This window comes from Terrapene carolina, unplaced genomic scaffold (assembly GCF_002925995.2).
Source record: "Terrapene carolina triunguis isolate 2854851 unplaced genomic scaffold, T_m_triunguis-2.0 Scaffold111, whole genome shotgun sequence".
Lineage (NCBI taxonomy): Eukaryota > Metazoa > Chordata > Testudines > Emydidae > Terrapene > Terrapene triunguis.
The window spans coordinates 20,222,706-20,246,071 of record NW_020664462.1 but is presented as its reverse complement, the minus strand read 5'-3'; the positions used below and the strand labels follow the sequence as shown (position 1 = coordinate 20,246,071).

General features: G+C 40.1%; 1 protein-coding gene across 4 annotated transcripts in view; it reads right to left on the bottom strand.

Moving 5' to 3' along the window:
* WDR37 (WD repeat domain 37) overlaps window positions 1–23,366 on the bottom strand; it is a 62,886-nt gene that overhangs the window by 4,800 nt on the left and 34,720 nt on the right. For all 4 annotated transcript variants that reach the window (XM_026652018.1, XM_026652017.1, XM_026652020.1 and 1 more), the window contains 4 exons: window positions 20,702–20,939; window positions 19,983–20,124; window positions 2,413–2,547; window positions 1,934–2,048 (listed from right to left, as the gene is read on the bottom strand). In XM_026652018.1, coding sequence (XP_026507803.1) covers window positions 1,934–2,048; window positions 2,413–2,547; window positions 19,983–20,124; window positions 20,702–20,939 — 630 coding nt within the window. The remainder of the gene's footprint in view (window positions 1–1,933; window positions 2,049–2,412; window positions 2,548–19,982; window positions 20,125–20,701; window positions 20,940–23,366) is intronic.

Genomic DNA, 23,366 nt, shown 5'->3' with positions numbered 1-23,366 from the left:
TATCAAGTAGCATGAAAATCCTCAATTTAAGTATTACATCCTTGGTTGAACTGCTTTGCTGCGATCTGCTTGAATTGCTTTCCTGATACATTTTAGAATTAAAAACAGGATTAATGCTATATTGCAAAATGTTTTTTAGTTATACCAAATACAAGACAGAAACTGACCAACACCACTTCTCTCTCAAACACTGTCCCCTAAGAGTGTGTCTACCCAACAACAAAGTCCTGTGGCAGAGCGTCACAGAGCCCAGATTAACTGATTCGGGCTTGCTCTACAGTGCTAAAAATAGCAGTGGAGATGTTTGGGCTCAGGCTGGAGACCGTCCCACTCTCACTGGGCATCAAAGCCTGCGCTCCAGTCCAAGCCTGAATGTCTACACTTCTAAATTTAGTCCTGTAGCATGCGCCCAAGTCAGCTGTCCCAGGCTGAGACACACTGCCATGGTTGTTGGTTTTTTTTTTTGCTGTGTAGATGTACCCTAATAGGGATCCTTTGGTCTCACCTGAAAGGTAAGTTCTTCAGCAAGACAGTATCCCTTAAAACCATGCTGGGGCACTGGTAATACTGGCTTATATGAAAGAGTATCACCAACTGAATCACCAGCACCCTGGGTCCTACCTAATTACTGATCTTGCTCAACCCAGAAGTCTTAATCTACTTTTGTTTTTTAAAAAAAGTATTAACAAAAGTTACTTTCTGTAAGAAAAATAATAGCAGCCTGTTCAGTGACATTCCAATGGCTCTGCACTCACGAGAGATATGGCTTTGGTTTCTGATCATTCATGCTCTTAACCAAGACGGGCTAATACTATTGTGGAATCATATTAGTCTCATTGTGGGAGAAAAATAAGGTCTCACAACAGCTACCCCTCAAATCAATTAGCAAGCAGTCCCAAACAGAATCCTTGCCATCCCTCAAATCACAAGGATCAATACTGTAGGCTGAAGCATCAAAAAACCAAACCGAAATACTGACACTTCAATACTCCCTTCCCTGTTCCTTATGGTTAAGCTATTCTTAAAACCCTTCTTTTAAACTGTGTAGCACTGTTTTACAGCTGTTGCATTCCACGCCCAGAGTGGGCTGCATTTCAGTGGCAAGTGATGTGATTTCTATACATGTACCTTCCAGGAATGTTGTGAGATGCAGAGTTTGTAACATGCTTTAAGGTCCTATGGAATGCTTGAAAGATGCTATAGAATTGCAGTATTAAGTAAGTTTACTCTAATTTTAAATGGTAGCTATTATTAGAACAAGTGACTATATAAAAGTGGCACCTTATTACTCAGATCTATTTTGTGTCTATTATCAGTCATACTAGCTAAATTTTTCATGACTGTTTTTACTACATTATTCAGGTTAACACTACAGCCCCTAGACAAAAGGAGAGAAAAATGTTGGGTTTTTTTTTTAACCTACACATCAGCTCTATTGCCAAGTCCCAAGTACAAAATGGATACTACCACAAGCATGGGGAAAAAGTATCACTATCAAAAACTTCAGTTTGCAGGATGGACAGCAACATTTTTTTACTTGTAAACTAAACAAATTTAATAAGCAATCACTGAGAGACCTGGAACTTCAAGATGTTATGTAGTCAGTCATTTCTCAGAGCAGATCCATGTTCTAAGATATGCTCTACATTTAGACTTCAAGTGGTATTTAAGCATTCTTCACTTCATTTATAACATTGAAAAAAAATCAGAAACACTTCAGCACAGAGAAGTCAAGGTGAAACCAGCTAAACTGAAGATATACATCATACATATTTTGTGGATTCAGTAAAAAAAATAAAAAATTACAATATATTAATTTATCTGTTCCAAAGTTTGCAAGGAGATTTACCCAAATTTAGAAAACTCAAAATGTTTTGTATTAAATGCTAATTTTCAGTAACTGATAACATTTTCAGTCCAGAAATTCAGCTACCTGTCTGTTACTGCGAGGGAGCCGTGCTAATCGCACTCCTGACATGTCGAATAATCTAACCTGACGGTTGTCATGTGGAAGGGCAATGATTCTTTGGCCAACACTTACATTAATCCTGCACAGAAAAGATAAAAGTAGGTTATGTACAAAACTGAGCCTGACAAATAGGACGTGACAGTACAAGACTGAGTTCATTGACAGTGATGTGGTTGAATATTTACTATTAAATTTAACAGTATAATGAGTATATTACAGCTAAGTTTTTTTTCTTGGAATAAGCTTGATCATCTATGGCACATGCACATGGATGCACAATTACCACCAGAAATTCCAGGAAAGCAAAATGATCTACTTTTTAAGAAGGCTTTTACAAATCCAACCCAAGCTTTGTTTTCACTCTTGATCATTGAATTTTAGTTCAGGTTCAATACATTTTAATTGAAATCTTTTAAGGTTAACTCAATTGATTATTTGTTTACCTGTTCACTGCAGAGTCTGTACGGATAGTAGCAATAGGCGATCTCATATTTTTCAAGTCCCAGACTTTTACAGTACGGTCATCACTACCCGAAACAACATTGTCACCCACTGTGAAAACAGCTGATGTCACGGTGCTAAACAATTGGGAGTAAAAAAGAATAATAATCAAAGCTTCAGGAAGAGTTAAGGAACCTTGATTTCAAGTTCTTCTGTTAACTATTCTTATGTTCTCTTAAATGTGTAATTTGCAATAGATAATTTTAAACCAAAGTGACTAAAACTTAAGAAAGTCTTCAAGTGAGAGACATCAGACTTTGAATAAACTGTCAGTGGAAATCAGGGAAGCCAAGTCACATGGGACATAAAGCTAGATTGGACAAAGCACTAGGAAAAAAAAACATTGTAGAAGAAAATGTTCCACTGGTACAGATAGACTAGAGAAACTAACTGGTCATAAGAACCGCCATACAGGTGAGACCAATGGTCCATCTAGTCCAGTATCCTGTCTCGAACAGTGGCCAGTCCCAGAGCTTAAGTAGGAATTTTGGAGTGATCTACCCCATCCTCCCCTTGCAGTTTCTGGCAGTCAGAGATTTGGGGTCACCCAACCACAGGGTTGCATCCCTGACCCTCTTGGCTAATACCCATTGATGGACCTACCCTCCATGAACTTATCTAACTCTTTTTTGAAACCAGTTATGCTTTTGGCCATCACAATGAGTTTCACAGGTTAATTATATGTTGTATGAAAAAAAAATATTTCCTCTTGTTTGTATTAAACCTGCTGCCTACTAGTTTCATCAGGTGACTCCTGGTTTTTGTATTGTGAGAGAGGGTAAATAACACTTCTCTATTCAGTCTTTCCACACCATTCATGATTCTATAGACCAGGGGTCAGCAACCTTCCAGAAGTGGTGTGCCGAGTCTTCATTTATTCACTCGAATTTAAGGTTTCGCGTGCCAGTCATACATTCTAATGTTTTTAGAAGGTCTCTTTCTATAAGTCTATAATATAGAACTAAACTATTGTTGTATGTAGAGTAAATAAGGTTTTTAAAATGTTTAAGAAGCTTCATTTAAAATTAAATTAAAATGCAGAGCCCCCCAGACTGGTGGCCAGGACCCAGGCAGTGTGAGTGCCGCTGAAAATCAGCTCGCGTGCCATAGGTTGCCTACCCCTGCTATAGACCTTTAACATATGTCCCTGTCCACCCTTGTCTCTTTTTTAAACTGAACAACCCTAATACTTTTAGTCTCTCCTTGTACAGAGGCCGCTCCATGCCCTTGATCAACTTTGCTGCCCTTCTCTGAACCTTTTCCAATTCCACTATATCCTGGTGGGGGGCACTGTGATTTATATAGTGGTATTATGATATTTTCTATCTTATCCCTTTCCTAATGGTTCCTAACACGGTTAGCTTTTTTGACTGGTGCTGCGAACTGAGCTGAAGTTTTCAGAGAACTGTCCATGGTGACTCCAAGATCTCTGTCTTCAGTGGTAAAAGCTAATTTAGAGCCCATGTGTATATATGTGTAGTTGAGATTATTTTCTCTAATGTGCATTACTTTGCACTTATCACTGTTGAATTTCATCTGCCATTTTGTTGCCCAGTCACCCAGTTTTGTAAGATCCCCCTGTAATTCTTCAGTCAGCTTTGGACTTCATGATCTTGAATAATTTTTTTATTTGCAAACTTTGCCACTTCACGTTTCACTCCCCTTTCCAAATAATTTATGAATACACTGAACAGCACAGGTCCCAGTACAGAGGACCCTGCTGTTCACCTCTCTCTCTTGAAAGCTATCTTTTGTTTCTTATCTTTTAACCAGTTCCTGATCCATAAACGGACCTTCTGTCTTACTCCATGACTGCCTAGTTTCCTTAAAAACCATTGGTAGAGATCTTGTCAAAGGGTGGTTGAAAATCTGAGTATGCTACATCAATTGGATCACCCTTATCCACTTGCTTGTTGACACCTCACAGAATTCTAATAGACTGGTGAGGCATGACTTCCCCTTATACAAAAACTTTGTTGACTTTTCCCCCAATAAATCATGTTAATCTACATTTGATAATTCTGTTCTTTAGGGGAGAGGGATAGCGCAGTGGTTTCAGCACTGGCCTGCTAAACCCAGGGGTTGTGAGTTCAATCCTTGAGGGGGCCACTTAGGGATCTGGGGCAAAATCAGTACTTGGTCCTGCTAGTGAAGACAGGGGACTGGACTTGATGACCTTTCAGGCTCCCTTCCAGCTCTATGAGATAGGTATATCTCCATATATTACTATAGTTTCTACCAATCTTCCATCTCTAATTTTAGTTATCAAATCATACCATCTCTAATGAAGACCTCTGCAGTCAAGCTGGTCATCTTTCCAGAAGATAAAGTACTAAAGTATTCATTAAAATGGAATGAATACTACATTTAAAGGTAAATTGAGAAGATTTTAATCTCCCAAGACCCAAGTTTCTATATTTTTCCTGCCAAACTGAATTTTTGTACTGCTTTAGTCATTTGTATTGTCCACATCAGGAAGAAAATTAAGCTCCTTTAGAGACGTCAGATGAAGTTAGAAAATGTTTTAGTTTAAAATGTTTTTAGATTTTATTGTACACACGTAAGTGTAATGGTATATAGACACATTTATGGGTGCATTTCAGATACTACTAGAAGATTTGACATCAGTCATCAGTTTTCTCCACTTGCTTTATAATCATATAGCAAAAGAAATGGTAAATGATCATACTGGACCAGGTCATTTACTGATACTTAGGATCTGACCCATTATACCTAAATCTGTGATGTGATAACAATATATATATACATATATTCACATACACACACACCCCTTAAAGGAAGAACAATGTTGCCAAGAAAGGTAAATACAGAATGTCTAATATATTGCTGAACGCTAATGGAGGATGATAATGTTATGAAAAGTGACCATAAAGGAATACACATTTAGTTGTTAAACTTGAAATGACAGATCTCAGGGGTTTTGGCCTATTTCTTCAATTTTATTTCATTAATACATACACAAATTCTCAACTAAAAATTTGTTGGCTAGTTTCCACCTATCCAATGTGCTCAAGGCATTTTCTTCCCTCTCCTAAATCATTAAAGTATGCTTCTCAGCTCAGTTTCCATGGATGTGATTTAATGACCTATCCTGTAGCTGAGGTCAGGCACATCAATTTTTTGGAATTTAGTAATTTTAATTTAAGGTGTCAGTTGTTCCTGTCATTTCTGTTGTACTGTGAGAATTTGATTTCATGTCTATTCAGACTACTGATTGAGATTAGCACTATCCAGGTCACAACGGACCAGTTTACGCAAGCCCTCTTAATTTAAATTGACATCAAATTAAACTCTAATTAGGACTCAACTCCACTGTATTAATGATACAAAGTTTCTTAATGCACTATTAGAGTGCAACTAAGCTATCCAGGGAAATTTACACATCATGAATCAAAGGTGTTCACAACCTAATCTTCAGAATTCCATGCTCCCCAGGACAAAAATAGCGGCATCTATGCACCTACACAGTACTTTGGGGTCACAAATACCGAAGATACAATCTGGCTCCCACCGACAAGAGCAAGATGGAGCCCTTGGACAGCAAAGTAATAGGTGCCCTAGATGACTGGGATGAATACCCTTTCATGGTAAAATTACTTCACTATTGGGCTAGAGAGTTTTATATGGTACATGTCTTTTCCATACCATGCAACAGAGTTAAACAAGTAGAAAATCTTTCCTCCAAAGTATAACCTACAAATACATGGTTTCTGTATGATGCTACACTAGCTCTTTATGCAACCAAGAGACTCCTCAGTAGTAAGTTTGTCATAGGGTTTCCCCAAAAGCCACCCAATGAGATTTCCCCCCCTCCACCACATGAACCGTTCCCCTCCTGGATCTCTTCAATGGAGAGGCAAAGAGAGTAGGTTTTAGACACATGTAGTGGGCCCATACCAGCTGACTTGGGCTTGTGAGGCTCGGGCTAAGCGGCTGTTTAACTGAGGGTCCCAGAGTCCAGGCTCCAGCCCAAGCCTGAACATCTAGACTGCAATTAAACAGCATGGGCCAGTCACAGGTTTTTAATTGCAATGTAGACATACCCAGAGAAGCTGCAGTTGCCACCACCTCCCTGCAGACAGACAACAAGCAGTAAATTAACAGAGCTTAAACTACTGCTAGATAAACAAGTTTACTAAGAACCAAGCCTAAGTTTCTTTAAGGTGGAACGCATTCAGTGAAACATTTAAATTGCTTGTAAATTAAATTCAGAAATGGGTACAAATAATACCATTGGCTTAAGAGTGTGGGCCGATGCTGCGCTGTTCTCATGCAATTCAAATCATAGCTCATTTGAAACTCCCTACTATTCCAATTTGGGGCTTTTCTTGATATGAGACTGGTAAAAATCACATCAAACTGTAAGGTTCTTTAATTTAGACAAAATAGGAACAACAAAGGCCAATGTTTTTCAGTTATAAACTAAAACAGAACTTGAACTCAGGGGGTTTGCTGAAGCAGCCAGTTAATGTGTTAGCACCGAAGATTTGGAGACCTAGAAGTAAAAAATAAAAAATTTTAAAAAAAATAAAATCAAGATTTAGCTGCACTGAATACAAAATATTAATGTAAGAAAAAAAGGAAGAGATTAAGTAACTTCTCACTTTTTCTGTTATTACTGGCCTTTAAGTGGTTCTAACCAAGTTAAAACTGTAGTTAACATCCCCTTGGCTAAATTAATAAAAAGCATCAACAAAAGATCATTAGACCCCGTGTTAATGAAATGCTAAAAGACATTAGGTTTTTAATAACTCAAAAGGATGACAGGCATTGTAGGACAAAAAACTGGCAAAGAGGCAGTCGTCTTATGACACCTTAAACTGTGGGTCCCACAGGGAGTTTGGTGTGCTACTACTGTTCTCCAGGAAAGCTTCAGACTCTGCCAAACCCCAGCAAAACTCATTTATCTTGTCGTAGCGAGCAGCCGAGCATATACTTCCAGCTGACAGCGTGGCACTTTCTCACCACACACCACTGCCTGATCTGGAACATTCTGCTCCCTCCGTGGGTCTCAATCAACGGAAATACTGTGATGCTAGCACTCCTCATTAGGACTAACAGCTGTCTCCCCAGTCACACAGAGACACAAAACTATTTTGCATAACAATCTGCTGAAATTTCACACACAGGAAAAAAAATGATGTTGAAAATGTTGGACCATGAAATGCTGATACAGTATGCTTTTTGGCACCATATCAAAAAAAATTAACACTATAGTTTCCTTTATTTGCAGTACACACTATTTTATGAAGTGTTAAACATATAACAATAATACAGCTTTCCATATCGAGGAAGATGCCTGTATGGTCTTGAAGACTAAATATTTTGTGAGAAGTTATGACCAGGTACTAGGGTTTCGTTCAGGCCAGCCAGTTGAGTTTCCTTCTGCAATTGGACTTACAAAGACAGACAATGTGGACATCGTGATTAACTGATTTATTGCTATTTAATAAATAACTACTCAGAAGTGTTATTTTTATACAAATGCAGTATAGTTAGTCGGTCGGTCCCAGGATATTAGGGAGACAAGGTGGGTGAGGTAGTATCTTTTATTGGACCATTTTGTGCTGGTGAGAGACAAGCTTTCGAGCTTACACAGAGCTCTTCTCCTGATTACCTTCCCCAGACCTGAAGAAGAGCTCTGTGTGGCTTGAAAGCTTGTCTTTCTCACTAAGAGAAGTTTGTCCAATATATAAACATGGTAATATCTTTTAAAGTACAAGTTATAAAACCTAGAAACATGACAGTTGAAAAAAAACATTTTCTCTTAGATAAAAAGAAGTATTTCTCATTGCACTTATTCTCTAGATAAATTTAGACTAGAACCCTTCTAGCCAAGTTGGATGTAATTTTTTCCCCCCTAAGAATAGCTCCAGCACAGGACAAACAAAAAACTATTTAAAAAGTAAAAAAGCCAGTGCACATCTACCACTAACCATCGGCCGAGCACTCCCTATCTGACCATCATAAATTAAAGGGCTAGGCTATGACAGTTTGAATACAACCCAATAGTTATACCCCCAAAATATCCTAAACTTCCTCCTTTGTCACTTATTTCCCCACTATTTTGTCACCCCAGGAGTACATCCCTGATGTGTTACTGCCCCTTTACATGTCCTATTAGTAAACTGTAAGCTATTCAAGGCAAGGAACCCATCTCATTTTATTCCTGTCATGAACACGTTTTAAAGTAACCACACAATTGCAACCCTTCAAAAAACGAACTAGGTAAGTTCATGGAGGATAGGCCCATCAGTGGCTATTAGCCAGGATGGGCAGGGATGGTGTCCCTAGCCTCTGTTTGCTAGAAGCTGGGAATGGGCGACAGGGGATGGATCACTTGATGATTACCTGTTCTGTTCATTCCCTCTGGGGCACCTGGCATTGGCCACTGACAGAAGACAGGATACTGGACTAGATGGACCTTTGGTCTGACCCAGTATGGCTGTTCTTATGTTAGAATTTCTTGGCTCATTTTCTAGATTCACAAAAAAGGCTCTCTTTCAATGGTGTTTCTAGCATGATTGATTCTTATTCTAATTCAGATAGTATGCATTACTGGTTATTCCATAGTATAGCAATAAGATACGAAATAATTATTTAGAACATAAAGGAGATTTCCTGTAACAACTCCTCCATATTCCTAATTTTAATGCAATTATAACAAATGCTGTACACCACTATTATAGAAAATGACTATTAAAGCACTTTGAGATTATTTATTTGATTATACTCTCTGGAAAGACATAACGATGTAAGAAAATGTCTAGTTAAAAATTCAGTGTAATGCGCCCAGTAAAAACCAACATTACATATTTCATTATTTAAAAGTAGAGAAAGTACAGTTAGACAAATTTAAATTCTAATTATAAATCTGTATATCTCAAATTATAAATTTGAAATAATGTGCTAAGTTTACATTTTAATATTTTCCCCATTAGTTTGGTGACAATAGTAATTTCCCACTGTAAGCATTAATTATTAATTTCAAATTAGTTTGGTTTACAAACCAAAATGTGTTGTACTATTACAGCAAAAGTGATGACAATTTTTTATTTTCCTTCATTGGAGTTGTTCCAAGTCAGTTGAAACGAAATGAAACGAAATGAAAGGAGAGAAATGTGTCCATTTACTGACAGGGAAGGAAATGTATGATCTTTTCCATTCATGTGTATCTTAAATATCCTAAATCAATTTAAAATCTTATCAAATGCCAAAATGTTGGTCCACTTATAAATATTGTCAAAACTGGTACAAATAGAGTCTTTAGCCCACCTGCTGGTGAGGCTTAATGGCCAGTAACTGTCTCAACTGTCAGTTTCTTTTTATTGCAGTTGCAATGAAAAACTAAAGAAACTATTATGCCCAACTCTACAGAGAAGATGGGGAAGGGTGAGCACATAGGGAATATGTCAAATACTTGTAGTAATTCTTGTCAGAAAGCAGTAGGAAAATGATATTCCAGAGCATATACTGTATTAGAACCCAATATAAAGACTCAACATCTCCACAGAGGACTCTAAAAAGGCAATAAAAACTAGGTAAACAAGCTTGGAAATTATTTTTACACAAGTGCGTGGGAAGAATGTGCAAGAACAAGTAAGATACCACAACTCACAACACTGCACTAGAGACATCCAAGATATGTTGGCCATACTATCCAGAAATGTCAGGAAGCTATCGGGGAGACACCCTAAATTTGGCAAGAGTCAAAACCATACTGCTAAATATACAGTGTATAGACAACTTGATACTGCTGTTTTGCAATTTGCATGGAACAGTTGTCTTAAGTTAGCATCACTGCACGTTGTCATGTGCACATGCATATGTCTAATCTGTGAATGAACATCTAGAATTTAGATGTACAAGTTTAGGACCCTGAAAGTGTACATGGAAAATCTGACTCTAGAAGATTCAAGGTTCAGGGCTAAGAACTTATTTTCAGTGCTCAAAAAAGTGTGCCAAGTTCTTTACAGTACAGACAAAAATACATGGTCCCTGTCCAGAACACTTAATCTATTTACAGATGAGTTGCGAAGCAGAGTAACAAAAACAAACAAAACGAAGGAGGAAAGACGAAGGGTTACAATAATAGGATCATACAGGTATTAATTAGGGGTTTGAACAGAACATGAAACCAAACATTTTAAGAAAAAAGAAAAGTTACATATATGAACACTTGACCAATTTCTTATGGATATTGCATTAACAGAGAGGGTCTTAATGAGGTTATATGAGAAAGCAGACTGGCAAACCAGGAGGGCATTCCATGCACAGGGACAGTAAGTAACTACGCAGTCATAGATGAAGGAGAAATGGAGAACAAAGCCTCAATGCTAGCATCACTAGCAGAGTGGAGGAGTGGGAATAACCTTGAGAAGTAGACACACTTTAACCAGTTGTATTGGTGTCAACTTAAATCTGACTTTGCAATGTTTCATTTGTGCATAGGCCTTGTCCAGGTCCTCTGCACAGAGGTGAACTTCATTCAAAAGCACATAACCAGCAGATATTTCCAGCAAGGTTAGGAATTACATCTTAGACACGTTCATTTGGAAATTTTCATTGATCAAATACTGGCTGAAGTCTCCAATATCCAGGATGGGTGATATTGGACTTTTGGTATCAGAAAGTAGCTGGAAAAATACACAACACTTTGTAGGTAGCATGGATTAGACATTTTTTGCAAGAACGGAATGGATTTTTCCATCATTTGATATTCCAGATAGAACTGTACTCACATGAGCTTGGTGGGAGAAAATTGGTGGGCTTTCCCAGATGCTGATTCAGTATCCCTCAAAAATACTTAGCACCCACAGGTCTCCAAAGATTAGGGCCAATGATGGTAGAAGGTTGATTATCCTCCAGGTCAGAAACTGATTGCTTACCAGTTCTATAACCTTTCATGAACAAAGGGTTGGTACTGCTTGGGAGCATGGGGCTGGAACCAACAAGGGTTATTTGCAAGATGTTCTGGACACCCCTGAATTCCTACTACTGCACTAGGCCCAATTTTAATTCTAAATACTGAAAAAAAAAGACAAGGGTTGGATGATTGCACTCAGTTGACAAAGGGTGGCTTTATTAACATGTGTCTTTCAAACCCCAGAAGCAGGTCCTCTACAAGAAAGAGGAGGTTTTCTAGTTTCTGCTGAAATTTTTGAGACAGCCCCAAAACCTGTAGTCAATGTACGCCTAAAAGCATAACTCCAAGGCAGCCACTCTCATTTTTGTAACATAGGCATCAGAAGCTGCCTCATTTGATATTTGTTTCCAGTCCCCTCATTAATAAGGGTTTTTAAAGTCCATTTCTCTTGAGGAAATGAAATTTAAAGGCTCTCTTTCACAGAAAGAGAGACTCCCAGAGTTTCACAATTTCTTTTCTAATAAAGCTTGGTATTTTTTGCCTAGAACCACCAGAGAGAATTAGTATACTGTCAAACAGGAGGGGTCACAATTTTCTGACAGTTTCAAACTTTCACAATTCTCTTCCTCACGAATGGTTCTCAGTTCCAGTGTGATTTTATTAGCTAATCTCTCCTGAAGAGCTAAAGATCCTGTAATGATACTTTGGGAATCGGAGATAGGAACTGAGTACAGACAGCTACATAATATTGCAGCTGGAGTATGAAAATAGGTAAGCTGGTAATGGGAATTACATGATTTCAAAGGTCTGACCTCTGACTGTAAAACAATGGAAGAGGACAGATAGCATTTGTCTGCATGCACTGTCTTTGAGGTAGCTATACTGAATGATGGAAGAATTGGTAGGAGCAGGCTGGAAGAACTGTCACAGATATGAGGAGTTCACATGTACTTTGAAGGATCAAGTATGCCTCATTTCTGTGAGGAGTTCTGCAGTTTGCATCAGCAGCTGCACACGGAGGTAGTCTTGTTATGGGGATTGTCAGCAGTCTGGTGGCACACATGACTTTGGTCTCTGGTACATAGTGAGGGATACGCAGAGGCAATGTTTCTGCAGGAATCCTCAGGTCAAGGGTAAAGGCATGGTTTGTGTGGAGTAGGCAGGCTCAGTGTGAGTCTGACAACTCATGTTGACTATGCCTAACCTAACCCCAAGTTTTGCCTTAGAGCTAAGGTGTTAGACTTTGTCCAAGTACTCTGTTCCCAGAGCAGTCCATAGCATCTGTAAGGGTGTGTGTGTTATTGGAATGTTGGGGCATCACTCGAAGAGGGCAGAGTAAGGTTGTGTTGTAGAGTAGCATGTGCCTTAACTCTATTTCCTGGTTTTCAGAGGTGCGAGCATATCTGAATGAGTCCTGTGAGGGCTTGATACGCTACTGAGCAACCTTAACTCTATGTTAAAGTTCTTTGGCATTTAAATTCCCTTTGTTTACAAAAAGAATTTTTTTTCCTCAACAGCCCCATCGGTCACAGCCCAGCTCTCCCTCTCCACCACTTCTGGCTCCTTAGCGATGATTATCCAGGTAACTGAATGCCACTGGCTGTATGTTATTCCCTTCACTGTTCCTGTATTGTTTCCTGTTTCTCCACTTGTCCCAAACAGCCTAGTCCTCCCTTCTCAACCCTCATCATACAGAGGCTGGTGCTGGAATGAAACTTGCAAGCTGAAGTGCTAGAGTGAGGAGGCAGGTATAGTGCAGGGACAAGCAGTCAGTGGGGACATGTTTTGAAAGAGGACAGAGCTTTCACGGCATGGGTGCAGTGAGGAGTTATGAAGGATAGTGCTGAAGCTCCCATCTCCCACTGAACAGGTCTTTTCCTTCCCTTCCACCCCACTCTTCCCTGCACAGTTTCAGTACCTCCAACATTCTCCTTCTCCCCATTTCCCCTTCCAAATGCTCAGGCAGTGCTCCAACTCCAATATTCCCTCCATCATACCTCCACAATTTGAGTCACCATGTGGATTTTAGAGCACTCAGCAGCTCTCATTCAAGGCTTCTGACTTGATACGAAACTGTATTTTAATTAAGAAAAAGAAAGTTACCTTTTCCATAACTGGTGTTCTTCGAGATGTGTTGCTCATGTGCATTCCATATTAGGGGTGTGTGCTCGCCACATGCACTGGTGCTGGAAGTTTTTCCCTCAGCAGTATCTGTAGGGGCCCAGCTCTGGCACCCTCTGGAGTGGCGCCCGCATGGCGTGTTATAAGGGGTGCTGCCAGCTCCCCCCCACTATCAGTTCCTTCTTGCCGGAAACTCCGACAGTGGGGAAGGAAGGCAGTCATGGAATGGACATGAGCAACACATCTTGAAGAACACCAGTTACATGAAAAGGTAACTGTCTTTTCTTCTTTGAGTGCTTAATCATGTCCATTCCATATTAGGTGACTCCCAAGCAGTACCCCTGGAGGTGGGTATGAGTTTATGGATGCACAGATTGCAACACAGCTCTGCTGAACCCAGTGTCGTCCCTGGCCCCCTGAGCGATGGCACAATGTGCCGTAAATGTGTGAACAAAGGACCATGTTGTGGCTCTACAGATGTCCTGGATCGGGATGTGCGCCAGGAAGGCCGCCGAAGACACCTGCGCTCTCGTCGAGTGGTCTCTGACAATCAGTGGTGGCAAAACCCCCACCAGGTCGTAACAGGTCCTTATGCACAAGGTAATCCAATTGGAAATCCTCTGCAAGGACACCGAGTGACCCTTCATTCTATCCGCTGTAGCAATGAAGAGTTGAGTCAATTTACAGAAAGGCTTGGTATGTTCTAAGTAGAGAGCGTCAGGATCTCCTGAGTTGCTTGAAGGGCCTCAGACGTCACTATCTGGAGTCGCAGGCAAAGCATGGGGTGGGCTGCACTGCTCAACTTGAGCTGGGACCCGACTTCCTGAGGGGAATGTTGAGCTGCCCGACACGGGACTTGGCTCTCCCCCTGCCCTTTCTGTTCCCTTGCGGGAGGCAGGAGATCTTCTCCTCAGTGTCTTTCTTGGCTTCTTAAGTGGAGCCGTGGAGGGAGACCGGTGCCAGCTCGCGGACGGCGCTGGGGGAGCACTGCGCACGGAGGTCACACTCGGTGTGGAGTCGGACCACGGTTCCAGTGCCGGAGTGAGTGCCGATTCCATTAGGAGTGCTCTTGGACAGATATTGTGCTCCATCTTCATCCTAGGTTTGAAGGACTTGCAGATACGGCACTTGTCACTTATGTGCCCTTTGCCTAGGCACCTTAGGCATCTGATATGTGGATCGCTGACCGGCATAGGCCGTTTACAGCGAGAGCAGGGCTTAAAGCCTGGGGACTGGGGCATGTCCCGACCCCCAGCTGGGTCCCGTCCAGGATTAACGAAGAATTCAAGAACTACTACTAAGGATAACTAAGAAACTACTAACTATATAACTATTTTACAGCATTTCAGTTCGCAAGAACACAGAAAGAAAAAATGCTAGCCAAAGCAGCAGATGTACCAGCACCTTCACACACTGCAAGAAGGAACTGAGGACAGGGGGGAGCCGGCGGCACCCCTTATACCAAGCCATGCAGGTGCCACTCCAAAGGGCACCAGAGCCGGTCCCCTACGGATAATGCTGAGGGAAAAGACTCCCGGCACCGGTGCATGTAGCGAGCACACACCCCTAATATGGAATGGACATGAGCAAGCACTTGAAGAAGAACTAGAACATACAAAATCAACATGGCACATATTAAATGAATTAAAAACTAGTTAACCGCAAATAGGGAATCATCAAGTGGTTTGTTTCTAACAAGGTCCTCAAGGATTGGTTCTTGGCCCTATGCTATTTAATATTTTTATCCATGACCTGGAAGAAAACAATATCACTAATAAAGTACACAGATGATCAAAATACTGGGGGCATGGGAAGTAAAGAAGAGGACAGATCACTGATACAGAGCAATCTGGATCGCCCGGTAAGCTGGCTGCAAGCAAACAATATGCATTTCAAAGCAGTCAAATGTAAAGCATGTAGGCCATACTTACAGGATGGGACTCCTATCCTGGGAAGCAGGGACTCTGAAAAGGACTTGGGGGATGACAGTGACTAATCAGCTGAATACAAGCTCCCCGTGTGATGCTGTGGCCAAAAAGGCTAATAAGATCCTTATAAGGAGCATAAACAGAGGAAGAAAGAGGAGTAGTAGTAGAGAGGTTATTTTACCTCTGTATTTGGCACTGATGCGACCACTGTTGAAATACTCCAGTACTGTCGTCCACAATTCAAGAAGGATATTGAAGAATTGGAGGCGAGGGTTTAGAGAAGAACTGTGAGACAGATTTAAGGACAGGAAAAAATGCCTTATAGTGAAAGACTCAAGAAGCTCAATCTGTTTAGTTTAATAAAGAGAAGGTTAAGAGATGACTTGATCAGTCTGTAACTAACTACATAGAGAACAGAAATTTGATAGTAGAGGGCTATTCAATCTAGCAGACAAAATGCAATGGCTGGAAGCTGAAGCTAGACAAATTCAGACCAGAAATAAAGTGCAAATTTTTAAACTGTGAAGGTAATTAACCACTGGAACTCCTCACCAAAACAGATGCATTCTTTGGAAGTAAGACTAGCATTTTATCATGTGCCTAGGATATCAAGTCTGGAAGTCTGATTTAGTTACTTTTGAGAATTGCACCTACTGATTTCTCTTAATTACGTCTGGTTTACATGGATCAAACATGAATGGTAGTCTAATTTTTCATTATGTTACCCTTTTAAGAGAGAGAGAGAGCAAAAATTCAAGAAGTATTTTTAATGTAGAGTGCTTTTATAAAAATGTAACATGCTCTAGAATTAGCTTAGCACATGTGCAGCATTATAATAATTCAATGTTCAACTTGAAAGACTTAGGATAGCTCTCAGGAAACATGTTAGCTGCAATTTATGATTTTAAAGATGCTCGAACAAAAATCATGTGACATTACACTTTGAACACAAGTGATTTTAAAGACTGTTTTCCTTCAGTGGGGACAGAAAGACTGTACTTTTAAGCCATGTTACATTGAGTTTTAATATTGTGCTAAAAAAAGCTGTTTATGGTAACATCTAGTTTAGATTCCCTCCCTCATGCATCTTTCCAATTTTTTTAAACAAGCAGCTGCTTGATGCATAAACCTATCTAAAATAGAGAAACTGTAGTGTCAGGCCTAAGCGGCTAAAGCAATGGATGTTTGAAGAGAATCTCATTCTGGTTTGTTTTCTCTTTTCCTAAATTTGGGACTCTTCTGGAGGCTGAGTGCCCAAGTATTGTCATGGAACATTTTCAGCATTTAATAAAGGATTATGGTGCCATCTGTTGGAAGATGATCTGAAAGCAGTTTGAACAAAATATTGCAAATATTTAACTGTAGGGCTCTGTGATGAACACTCTACATGGCATAGGTAAGAAGGGTATTCAGAATACCTCTGAATTATAATCTTACAGAAATTCACATTTAGTCTCAGATTACTTACTATCTCCTACTGATTAAGATGACCAAGCAGATGCTAGGCCCCATCTGAACAGGAAGTGCAAAGTTTTACTCCCACTTTAAAGATAAAAATGACTGAAAAAACATTTCTTCTGATGGGGGAAGGAAAATGTATTTCTGATCCATGTACCAACAGGATCCAACAGTGGTTTTGAATCTCAACCAGAACAAGTGGGAATAACATCTGTGACTTCAGGAAGAAAAACACAAAAGTGGCAAATTAAATCATTTACATGAATACTATCTATTCCTCGCAATCTACATCACCCACACTACTTTTATATACATACACAGTCAATTCTTAAAAAGTACTTGTATGTTCCCTTAGATCATTTAGATAAAAATAGGTTACATATTCCCAAATTGATCAACCTATAAATAGCATGACAGTTCTTGAAGATGTTGTGTGAATAGTATCTTAGGGAAAAACATTCTGGAATACACGCAGGGAAAAAGGAGATTGCTCCAGTCACCCACCCATCAACTGACACTTAAAAAATTGTTAAGAAACAATGCTAGAACTGCAAGCTTTGATGATTCTACTTCTGTCTTCAACCAGCTTACAAAACTGGTACTGACTAGGAACCACCAAGGACCAGGTCAAACAACAAAAAACTACCCACTCCCAGAATTTAAAGTGACACTCTCTCAAGAGAGCCTGTAGTTGTTCAATGGAACCAGCTACACAAAGGGAACTGTTGGGGATGAAGAAGAAGTTAGGCCTACCTAGATTACCATCAAGGAGTACTAAGACTTTAGGTAAGACAGACATACAAGCAGACTGAAAATCCTTTTTCTCTAAAAGATTTGTTCCTACTGCTAAACAAACAGTACTTCTGATGTAAGAAAGCTTATGGTCACTATATACCACTGGTCAAGACTTCCAAAGGGAAGAATCACAGGTGCCTAACTCCGACCTCTGGGTGATAACAGTGGATACACAAGTACTCCAAACCATGACGTGGGCTACTAGTGGGAGAACTGCAAAATTCTGGATAGGTAAAGACACAAGAGGCCCAACACCTGATGGGCTACACGGAGAGATCACAAGGGGGACAGAGGTGCAGCTAGCCCTGTCACCATGACAAATGCACTATTCCTTTTAATGTGTGAGCCTAATAAAATACTCAGTGCTACAATGGGATTACTTACACCTGCATCAATTCCTTCTGTTATACCTCATTCCAGAAAGCAAAAGAACTGCTCTCATACTACATAATGGGAGCAGAGCATACCCAGCTGTGCTAGCACATTGTGGGACTTATGTGCAGCACATAAAAACAGACACGGACCAGAAGTATGTCATCTATGAACTACGGAGCTTTCCTCTTGCAAGCAAGCTTAGGATATCTCTCAGGTATAATATCCTGCTTAGAGCAAAGCATCATCTCTTCCACAAAGTATGAATTGTAAGCATCTCTAGGATCTAAGGCTGTAAAAGCATTCTTCTGACATAAAAGGTACCAAAAATAAAGTAGATAAAAATATAACTGATATACAGGAAAGTAAGAGTTTTTTAAATTAACTATTGGCAGGAGAGAAAGTGCTATATCAAATCAGTAAGATAATGCTGACCAAACTCTGATGCAGGACTCTAAAGGTGACAAATATGCAAAAGAATAAGACACAAAAAAAGAGAAGACAAATGGAGACAGGAGTGGTAGTTGAAGCTGAAGGAAGAGTGACCAAAGAATGGTCAAAAGTTGTCTCTAGTGTTAAAAACATAGCCCCCACCACAATCTGCAATAGTTCAGATGGTAATTTTTCATCTTCAATCTTCTATCCTTTTCATCTTTTCCAGCCTCTCAAGATCCATGCCATTTGACATCATGAAAGCATTAATTTTCAAATCACATTTCTTCCCTCTACGCTCTGTATGTATAACCTGTGAGTATTAAAGCACAGGGGGAAGGAGTATGAGCAGCACAAAACCTAATTCCTCTTATGTATAGGCCACCATTAACAAGGCCACAGACCAATTCCAGCCCTCAGGCCATGGTTCAGTCTACTCTACTGTAAGGAAAAAACAGATCAGTAAATGGCTAATTGTGATACACTGGCACCCATCAGAGTTTGGAAGTCACACTCTTGAGATAGTGTATCTGAGTTTGAAACAAGGAGGTGGGCACTTACAAAAACTATTGATATAGCAAAATTTCAAATTATTATTAAGCAACATGGAAATATCTAATTGAGAATAAAAGGAAACTCCTATTTAAGTCAGTGCTCAACTTTTGGGAAACCCTCCCCCCATACACACACACCTTCTGGTAGTCAAGCTTTGCTTTCAAACTTCGCAAGCAGCAAGGGCTTTTAAATCTATACCACTTTCTAATTTGGGTAAGGTATTTAGAACGTTTGCCTTCTGCTTTCCTCACCTCCCTCATCATTGTTTTACTTCAAAAAAAGGTATGCTTTGCCACCATATTCAGAGACTCATACAGCTACTTCTGCTTATCTTCAGTAGAAGCCAGCAGATCAGCATCAAATCCCAAAACTCATCAAAAAGGTGTTAAAACATATCAGTCATTTTTGATAGGTGAAACAATGTCTGAAATATTTGCATGCTTCTAATTTGTAAGTATAAACTGTGAAGTTAAAAATGACTGCAAAATGAAAAAGGAGTATAGAAACTTAAAATGTTGTCTTTAATTTGTTTTCTTGGTTCTGTACAAGTCACCTTTATTTCACTGTTAAGATTACAACAAATAAGGGACGGGAAATTTCTCTTAATCAATATTTTACAGCAGTGTTCCTAAACTACACACAGCACTGCTTAAACAAGAATTTACAATAAATTTAAATGTAAAGAGTATGAACTACTTATTAAAGATGCCTAATTAAAAAGAGACCTATTGTGTAAGCAACAACACAGCAAGTGCAATTATTGCTTTTTTAGTATTTAAATGCCACAGTATTACATTTGCAGGAGAGTATTAAAGGGGTTCTGTGAAAGGCAAAGTTTCCTAAACTAACACAAAGATGGTCTTAATATCACAAAAAGTACAGGAATCTTTTGGTACAGTTTATCAACTCAATACATTCATCCCTTCTAAATATGTAAAAAACCTGTGAAGCAACTGTCACTTACTCTGTGTGGCCCTGAAAGACATTCACAGAATGGATAGAAGGATCTCTGAAATCCCACAGACGGAAGGTTGTATCACGTGATGATGTCACCACAAGACGTTGAGTGGGATGTGTACAACAATGGGTTAGCTCTTGGTCATGCCCTACAACCACAGATGAGAACATATAAGGTAACGAAAACGCAAGACTTTTCATTTCCACAAACATTTGGAATGAAATGCTGATCAGACACAATTTTTGCAAAAACAGTAAAAAACAGTAATTGGTCTGGTAATAGTAATTAGTAATGTTACTGTTGTGGTAGACATTTAGAGCTGTATTTGAAAGTTATAATTTAATGAATAGTCATTTCATCTGACCATTAAGTAGTCATATATTACTGCTACCTGAAGTAGCACAGGTATGAAAAATGAAACTGTTAAGAAGTACTAAGAAAAACTGCTGCACTAAGTTTCAAAAACAATTGCTCAATTTTATACATTTTAACACATGCTCAAAGGAGAATAATTACATGTTCATGGCATTCAATGAATTAATATCATACATAAATAGTGATGTAATATTTATGCTCCTCCTTGTAGCTAAGCTTTATGTTTAAGTCTCTTCCTGCCCCCAAAAGACACATTACTCACCCAGAAGATTGTGATGTTTGGAAAGAGTGATCATTACTAAGAAACAAACCAGCAATCTTAAAAAGCTTTCATATAAGCAAAGAGATACCTGTTAGTGAATGGACAAGTTCAGATGTCTCCACATCATACAGATTTGCTGTCCTATCCCAGGAAGCTGTTACAGCTTGCTTCCCTCCAACCAGCCAGTCAGCTGCTATGACTACTCCTTGATGGCTTTTCAGGGAGGTTAAGGGAGCTCGGATAGTGGGACAGTCACTGGAACCATCTCCATCTCCATCAGGTTCATCTTTATCTGAAAACTCAATTTCATCTTCCCCAGACATTTGCTGTTAATCACAAGAGTATAAATATGAACAATTTTTCTATTTATTAATGGGAAGTTGTACTTCAAAAAACAACAACACTCTCCTGACGTAGCAATACCAGCAAAAAACCCAACAACGATACACAGACAGCTATACATAGGGGAGATGGTTTAACCGTAGAGTATTCCTTTTGCTGGCATAAGCTGCATCTCCACTAAGGGGCTCTCTTGGTATAACTATACCAGTATAGCTGTTCCAGCAAAGCCTTTGTAGTGTGCATTACCAAGGGGTAGCCTACTATATTTCACTAGAACTTATGCAGCTCTCAGAAGACACTGAGCTGTATATTATGATTAAGCACTAAATAATTAGGATAAATAGCATTTACAGTATTACTGAGGGAATGTAGGGGGAAGCAGAGGGGTTGAAGTCAAGTATGTGTAGAGTCACAGAGAGGTGTAAGGGGCAAAGTCAGGAGACGGGAGGATGTGGAGGCAGAAAGGGGTCTAGGAGGAGGCATCAAGTCACAGTCACCATAGACCTTGCTCCTCCGCATTTCTTACTCCACGTGGCCTGTCTGCAGCTGGTGTTTAGGATCCCAGTGCCTCCCCGACACAAGCAACTGCTCCGCTTCCCATCCCACAGCAATTCCTGCGCCTTGTCCCAGCTACAAATCAGATCCCTCCTGTATCCACCAGCACCAGGCAATGCTGAGCCTCCTTTCCTGGGGGTCTGTGGTTGCAGGAGGAAGGCAAGGGCCAAGCACTTCCACCAGGGATGGCTGGGCTCCTGATCAGCCCGGTGGCTACATCCCCAGGACCACTCTGACTTGGATTGCACATGGTGGTGGTGCCTCCTCCTCAACTGCAGTTTCTCCCCAGAGGGCTGAGCTTTGGGGGTTCCCTCGCTCCCCATCGAGTCTCTGCATCCTCCGGACTCCAAAGCACACCAAGCAGCTTTCTGGGGACCAAGTCCAAGCCTCTCTCATTTTACTTTCACTTTTCCTGACAAATCCCACCACATAACGGAACAGGACTCGATAGCACCCAGGGCCAAACCACATTCCCAGGCAGCCCCCCAATAGAGACACCCCAGCATCTTCCTACCGAGTTACCAACACCCCCAAGATCTGGGAGGTCAGAGAGATTCAGAATCCTGAGCCTTATAATGAGCTGAGATCAAACACCAGACACTCTTCTCCCCTCACACCCCACTCCTCCTCCACACACTGGGCAAGTCAAATGTCAGTCTGTGAATTTTTGAACTTCCCCTGTTCTCATCCACAATCATATTGGGGTTTGGTCTCCCATGCAGAAAAGGCTGGGGATGCAGGGAAGACAGGTGGGAGTAAGCGAAAGCATCCAATTTTAGTGTCAATCCATGAAACACACAGCAAGACATGAAATTAATGTGCGCGCACACAGTGCAGCAAGGTATGAGAGAGAGCCACAAGACATGGGATCAATGAATGGATGGTGTACACATACCAGTTAGATGTAAATAACGTGTATAATTTTTAAGTGAGAGTAATGAACCACTGAAACAATTTACAAAGGTGCTGGTGGATTCTCCTTCACTGACAATTTTTAAATCAAGACTGGATGTTTTGGAGATCTGCTCTAGTAATTGTTTTGGGGAAGTTTTATGGCCTGTGTTATACAGGACATCAGACTAAATGATCACAATGGTCCCTTCCAGCCTTGGAATCTATGAATCTATTACCCCTTTAACTCTTCAACAGACCTTTACTTACCCTTAGTCATCCGCCCCCGCAATTCTTCCCTGCTATCTTGGTCATACCAAGAAAAATCCTGCAATATTTGTAATCTTTAAATACACTGTTTAGTGGCCAATCTCTTGTGAACAGAGATTTTCTCATTGTAGTGAAAGTATAAATAGACTTACAAATTTAAAATTAGTACTGTACCACATCTATTCTTACCCAGCAAGCACCTTACACAGAGGAAGACCTGTAAGAGGCTATCAAAGCATCTAGCTTTACTTGTAGTTTATGTTAAGTAATTACAAGTTTACATTAATTACTATATCAGAAGGTCTTGCCAGGGTATGTAAGTCTAAACGTACATTTCTTTTGACACAAGCGCAGCCCAGTGTATGCAGCAAGAGACTGGGAGCCAGAAACGCCAAAATTCTATTCTTCATTCTGACAATTCCTTTTTTGGCCCTGGGCAAATCAACCTCCGTGCCAGAGGCCTGGTCTACACTTAAAATTTAGGTCAACATAGCTACGTAGGCCAGGGATGTGAAAAATCCACATCCCTGAGCGATGTACCTATGCCAACCTAACTCCCAGTATAGACGCAAACAGGTAAATGGAAGAATGCTTCCATTAAGTCTAGCTGCCATTGCCCAGGGATGAGATGTTCCAACACCCATGGAAAAAAACTCTTCCTGTCAATGTAGGCTGTTTCTACACTACAGGGTTAT